At 35.6% G+C, this 7,571-nt stretch overlaps 1 protein-coding gene across 1 annotated transcript in view; it reads right to left on the minus strand.

Annotated features, from left to right (window-relative positions):
- Positions 1–7,571, minus strand: part of LOC311235031 (MAGUK p55 subfamily member 2-like) — a gene marked incomplete at its 5' end in the record, with an annotated part of 68,602 nt that overhangs the window by 21,587 nt on the left and 39,444 nt on the right. The window contains one exon of the mRNA XM_084322343.1: positions 1,411–1,577. Coding sequence (XP_084178469.1) covers positions 1,411–1,577 — 167 coding nt within the window. The remainder of the gene's footprint in view (positions 1–1,410; positions 1,578–7,571) is intronic.

Raw genomic sequence — 7,571 nt, forward strand, 5'->3', positions numbered from 1 at the left:
AAAAATAAAAAATGTTTTTTTTTCTTTTTCTTTTTTACATTTTTTTTTTTTTACCTTTATTTACCCAGGGTAGGTTCGCTGAGCACAGATGCTCTTTTTCAGGAACGCCCTGCTTCACATTCACGCAGTTCCATTCACACCTGGGAGCTGCCCAGTACAACCACAGTTGACACCATTGGCCACTGAGCAACTCCACTGGAGCAGTTGATTCAAGCCATGTCACATAGTTCAAGTTTGAAATGCTTCTTTCTGTTTTGCTCCTGAGAGTGTGCTAGATACTGTACTGTACTGGTAATATTATTTATTTGTGTTAACTTCTGAATAAAACAACTTATTAAACACAAGTACATCTTATTGAACATTATTTTGATATTTCATTACCAATTATCATAGCAAAACAGCTTTTTCAAACAGTTTATAATGCATTTTGGAAACGGGAGATGCATAAGGAGGAAAGAAAAAGTAAGGACTTACTTCTGGTCATTATTTGGGCATATTTTGAATGCCTTTTGCAGTTTTTTTTTTAAATTTTTTTAGCCGTTTTAATCTAGATTAATCTAGATTAAATCCAGGATTGCAGATAGATTAATCTAGATTAAAAAAAATTATCTATGCCCACCTCTAGTTTTTTTACATATTTTTTTCTGTACCGTTTCTACTCTGCTCCTGTTTTGGATTAGTTGTAGACACACAGTGTTTGCTCTGTACCTGTATTCCAATGTGTATTCGTCCAATACATGGCAAACAAAATCTCTGACTCTGACTCGGCTGTTTAAAAAATAGTGTATTCGGTCTACTGCGATCCTCGTGCGACAGAGGAGTATACACAGGGGTTGCAGATTAGCCGTGGCTAGAAATCCGACAGGCGATGCCTCTGTATCTTGTTATTGTAATCAGCTACAATAATTGTCCCTGACAAATATACATTTATAAATAAAAAAAGTAAAAACATAATCATGGATGTCTTTCCAAAATGGGAAAAGCCCCCCCCCCTCCCCCCGAGGCATAATGATGCATCGACGATAGGGATGTTTGATATTGGCTTTTTTACCGATATACCGATATTGTCCAACTCTTAATTTCCGATACCGATATATGCAGGGTTCCCCCCTCCCCCCCCCCAAACAATTGAATAATTTCAGGTAATTAACATTACATATCTCTTGTCGTGGAATTAACACAACATTATGCATACTTTTGACAATAAATAAAATAAGAATTTGTTCTTACTTGCTTGCCTGGGTAAATAAAGGTTAAATAAATGTAAAAATTTTTAATATAATATATATTTTTTTTTATTTTTTTTGAAAATCGATACCGATCATTTTCGATATTACATTTTAATGCCAATATCGGCCGATAATGGTCGTCACCGTGTCCCCGCTGGCCGCTGCGGACGGACGGACTGACCTGCCACCAGTTGAGGTCCTCCTGGTTGAAGATCTGCAGGACGTCTCCGCTGCTGAAGCCGAGCCCCGCCTCCCTGCAGGGGATCAGGTTGTCGTGCGACGGGTCGTAGTCGAAGTGACACTTCACAAAGGCCTGCAGGGGGAGACAAAGTGACACTTCACAAAGGCCTGCAGGGGGAGACAAAGTGACACTTCACAAAGGCCTGCAGGGGGAGACAAAGTGACACTTCACACAGGCCTGCAGGGGGAGACAAAGTGACACTTCACACAGGCCTGCAGGAGACACGGCCTCTTGTGTAAATAAACAAGATGGTATAACAAGAGGACAAACATTCATTTACATGTTATACCAGAGGATAAACATTCATTTTAATGTTATACCAGAGGATGAACGTTCATGTTAAAGCAGAGGATCACCATTCATTTAAATGTTATAACGGAAGATGAACATTCATTTAAATGTTATAACAGAGGATAAACATTCATTTACATGTTATACCAGAAGATAAACATTCATTTACATGTTATAACGGAGGATGAACATTCATTTACATGTTATACCAGAGGAGGAACATTCATTTACATGTTATAACAGATGATAAACATTTAACATTTAATGTTATAACAGAAGATTAACATTCATGTAAATGTTATAACAGAGGATGCACATTCATTTAAATGTTATAACAGAGGATAAACATTCATTTAAATGTTATAACAGAAGATTAACATTCATTTAAATGTTATAACAGAGGATGAACATTCATTTAAATGTTATAACAGATGATAAACATTTAACATTTAATGTTATAACAGAAGATTAATATTCATGTAAATGTTATAACAGAGGATGAACATTCATTTAAATGTTATAACAGAAGATGAACATTCATTTAAATGTTATAACAGAGGATGAACATTCATTTAAATGTAAAAACAGAGGATGAACATTAATTTAAATGTTATAACAGAAGATGAACATTAATTTAAATGTTATAACAGACGATGAACATTAATTTAAATGTTATAACAGACGATGAACATTAATTTAAATGTTATAACAGACGATGAACATTAATTTAAATGGTATACCAGAGGATGAACATTCATTTAAATGTTATAACAGACGATGAACATTAATTTAAATGTTATAACAGACGATGAACATTAATTTAAATGTTATAACAGACGATGAACATTCATTTAAATGTTATAACGGACGATGAACATTAATTTAAATGTTATAACAGACGACGAACATTCATTTAAATGGTATACCAGAGGATGAACATTCATTTAAATGTTATAACAGACGATGAACATTCATTTAAATGTTATAACAGACGATGAACATTCATTTAAATGTTATAACGGAGGATAAACATTCATCTAAATGTTATAACAGAGGATGAACATTCATTTAAATGGTATACCAGAGGATGAACATTCATTTAAATGTTATAACAGACGATGAACATTAATTTAAATGTTATAACAAGAGGACAAACATTCATTTACATGTTATACCAGAGGATAAACATTCATTTTAATGTTATACCAGAGGATGAACGTTCATGTTAAAGCAGAGGATCACCATTAATTTAAATGTTATAACGGACGATGAACATTCATTTAAATGTTATAACAGAGGATAAACATTCATTTACATGTTATACCAGAAGATGAACATTCATTTACATGTTATAACGGAGGATGAACATTCATTTACATGTTATACCAGAAGAGGAACATTCATTTACATGTTATAACAGATGATAAACATTTAACATGTAATGTTATAACAGAAGATTAACATTCATGTAAATGTTATAACAGAGGATGCACATTCATTTAAATGTTATAACAGAGGATAAACATTCATTTAAATGTTATAACAGAAGATTAACATTCATTTAAATGTTATAACAGAGGATGAACATTCATTTAAATGTTATAACAGATGATAAACATTTAACATTTAATGTTATAACAGAAGATTAACATTCATGTAAATGTTATAACAGAGGATGAACATTCATTTAAATGTTATAACAGAAGATGAACATTCATTTAAATGTTATAACAGAGGATGAACATTCATTTAAATGTAAAAACAGAGGATGAACATTAATTTTAATGTTATAACAGAAGATGAACATTAATTTAAATGTTATAACAGACGATGAACATTCATTTAAATGTTATAACAGACAATGAACATTAATTTAAATGTTATAACAGACAATGAACATTCATTTAAATGGTATACCAGAGGATGAACATTCATTTAAATGTTATAACAGACGATGAACATTCATTTAAATGTTATAACAGACGATGAACATTCATTTAAATGTTATAACAGACGATGAACATTCATTTAAATGTTATAACGGAGGATAAACATTCATCTCAATGTTATAACAGAGGATGAACATTCATTTAAATGGTATAACAGAGGATGAACATTCATTTAAATGTTATAACAGACGATGAACATTAATTTAAATGTTATAACAGAGGATAAACATTCATTTAAATGTTATAACAGAGGAGGAACATTCATTTAAATGGTATAACAGAAGATGAACATGCATTTAAATGTTATAAGAGGATAAACATTCATTTTAATGTTATAACAGAATATCAACATTAATTTAAATGTTATAACAGAGGATGGACAGTCATTTAAATCTTATAACAGAAGATGGACATTAAATTAAATGTTATAAAGGAGGATACGCATTCATTTAAATGTTATAACGGAAGATGAACATTCATTTAAATGTTATAACAGAAGATAAACATTCATTTAAATGTTATAACAGACGATGAACATTCATTTAAATGTTATAACGGAAGATGAACATTAATTTAAATGTTATAAGAGGACAAACATCCATTTACATGTTATAACAGAGGATCAACATTAATTTAAATGTTATAACGGAAGATGAACATTAATTTAAATGTTATAACGGAGGATAAACATTAATTTAAATGTTATAACAGAATATCAACATTAATTTAAATGTTATAACGGAGGATAAACATTCATTTAAATGTTATAACAGAGGATACACATTCATTTAAATGTTATAACAGAGGATGAACATTCATTTAAATGTTATAACAGAGGATACACATTCATTTAAATGTTATAACAGAATATCAACATTAATTTAAATGTTATAACAGAGGATGGACAGTCATTTAAATCTTATAACAGAAGATGGACATTAAATTAAATGTTATAAAGGAGGATACGCATTCATTTAAATGTTATAACGGAAGATGAACATTCATTTAAATGTTATAACAGAGGATAAACATTAATTTAAATGTTATAACAGAGGATGCACATTCATTTAAATGTTATAACAGATGATGAACATGCATTTAAATGTTATAACAGAGGATGAACATTCATTTAAATATTATAAGAGGATAAACATTAATTTTAATGTTATAACAGAATATCAACATTCATTTAAATCTTATAACAGAAGATGGACATTAAATTAAATGTTATAAAGGAGGATACGCATTCATTTAAATGTTATAACAGAGGATGAACATTCATTTAAATGTTATAACGGAAGATGAACATTCATTTAAATGTTATAACAGAGGATGAACATTCATTTAAATGTTATAAGAGGATACACATTCATTTTAATGTTATAACAGAATATTAACATTAATTTAAATGTTATAACAGAGGATGGACAGTCATTTAAATCTTATAACAGAAGATGGACATTAAATTAAATGTTATAAAGGAGGATACGCATTCATTTTAATGTTATAACAGAAGATCAACATTAATTTTAATGTTGTAACAGAGGACAATCATTTCACAATAGTGTGCAGCTAATAGGTTAATACACGTGACATGGCTACTTTGAAAAACGTCCAAAAATTATTATTATTTTCCAACTGACGAGTAAAGGATGAACAACATATTAACACGACATCTCAACATGAAAGAACCCAATATTTATATTGCAAAGGCTGCAATATGGGCCTTTCTTTTATTCATTCTAGATATACACACAATAAATTGATTGAAATGAAAAGTAACAAGATTTAATTTCAAACCTTTATTTCAACTCGTGAGACACTTGAGGTTACTCTCATTTACAGCCACGACGAGCTCGCAAAACAAGTTCATCAGCAATTTCATACATATAGGCACAATAAATAAAGAATAAACTATAGAAATAAAAGTCGACAGACCGAGGTCGGAGATCATACTTTAATAAAATGCAGCAAGGGAAGGAATAACCTTCAGCTTCAGAGCGGGAGACGAGAAGCGCCTGGGAGACGCGCCTCAGACGAGCCCAGAAATACTGCCGTCCTGCGGGAGACATTCTCACAAGCTCCAGTCGGACGGCTACAGCACTGAAAGTCAAACACCTCTGAAAGGTCGAACACAGACTTAAAACCTTATACTGCACCTCGTATATCACAACAGCAATAATATCCGTCGGGGGAAATTGTATTGCGATTATTCAAGCCGTTATTGACGAGTATATGTAACGTTGAAGTGTGTTTTGAACGGGCTCCTTGACACGTGACGTTTACTCAATCAATGCAACGCGGTCAGTTTCCACTTCTGGTTAAGTGGATGAAAAGTGGTTTTCCCCCATGACAACACAAGATTTATAAATTGAATATATATATAATGCGCCGGCTTCGTAGCTCTGTACCGACGCGGTCCACGGCTTACGACCTGTAACATGATCCGGTGGGGCGGAGGGATTTACGAGCACGACCCCCGGCGTGATGAGGCGGCCGCCTCGCTCACTCTAAGCTCACTCCATCGAGCGGCTCTCTTTCTCAGGCGTCTCAAGGATATATATACGCTGCTGCTGCTGCTACTGTATCCTGGCTCCCGGGGGAGGGGGGGGGGGGGGAGAGAGGGAGAGAGGGGGGGGGGGAGAGAGAGGGGGGAGAGGGGGGGGGAGAGAGAGAGGGGGGAGAGAGAGACTAGAGAGAGAGAGAGAGACAGAGAGAGAGACTAGAGAGAGAGAGAGAGAGAGAGAGAGAGAGGGAGGGAGGGAGAGAGAGAGGAGGAGGAGAGAGAGGAGGGAGAGAGAGACGAGGAGAGAGAGAGGAGAGAGAGAGAGAGAGAGGAGAGAGGAGAGAAGAGAGAGAGAGAGGAAGAGAGAGAGAGAGGAGGACAGAGAGAGAGAGGAGAGAGAGAGTGAGAGAGAGAGAGAGAAAGAGAGAGAGAGAGAGGAGAGAGAGAGAGAGAGAGAGAGAGGAGAGAGAGAGAGAGTGAGAGAGAGAGAGACAGAGACGAGGGAGAGAGAGACGAAGGTGAGAGAGAGAGAGAGAGACGGGAGCCAAAATGTGTAGCCATGGCAACCCTCCCCTCCTGCACTTGACGGCATTTTTCTCTGCTGAACTGATACATGGACAAAAAACACCCGCTGTGTGTGTGTGTGTGTGTGTGTGTGTGTGTGTGTGTGTGTGTGTGTGTGTGGTCTCCTAGAGCCTTAACAGAAATACACTCATGTACAACAGCACACGCACACACACACACACACACACACACACACACACACACACACACACACACACACACACACACTTGGGCACAGTGCACAAAAACACACACACACAAGGTTGATAGTCTCCAACTGGCCAAAGGGTTGTTCAGTTCAGTCACCTGCTCTGATACGAAGAGACACTTCTGAGAGGAACTATCCACCCCTGAAGCCAAGAGGAACCTATCCTCAAGTCCCTTCACTGGCTCCCTGTCTCACTCAGGATTGAGTTCAAAGTCTCCCTGCTCACTCACCAATGCCTCCACGGAAAAGCCCCCCCTATAGCTCAAAGAACTCATCACCCCCTCACTCCTCCTCTCGACATCGACATCTCCGCTCCGGCCAGGCAAACCTCCTCCAGCGCCCAAGGACCAATCTCTGCACTATGGGAGATCGGGGCTTTTTGTTCTTTCCGCTCCCAGTCTGTGGAGGAATGCTCTCCCTGACCACCTGTCAGAGCACCACAGACTGTGGATGCTTTCAAGAAAGGCCTCAAAACTCACCCTTTTTAGTAGAGCCTTCTGTTGACCTTTTATCACATCTTTTGCTCCACACATTTTATGTTCTTTTACCAATTTCTTTTACCAGTTTTATTTATTCTATGTTT

This window comes from Notolepis coatsorum (genome assembly GCF_963971535.1).
Source record: "Notolepis coatsorum genome assembly, chromosome: 10".
NCBI lineage: Eukaryota > Metazoa > Chordata > Actinopteri > Aulopiformes > Paralepididae > Notolepis > Notolepis coatsorum.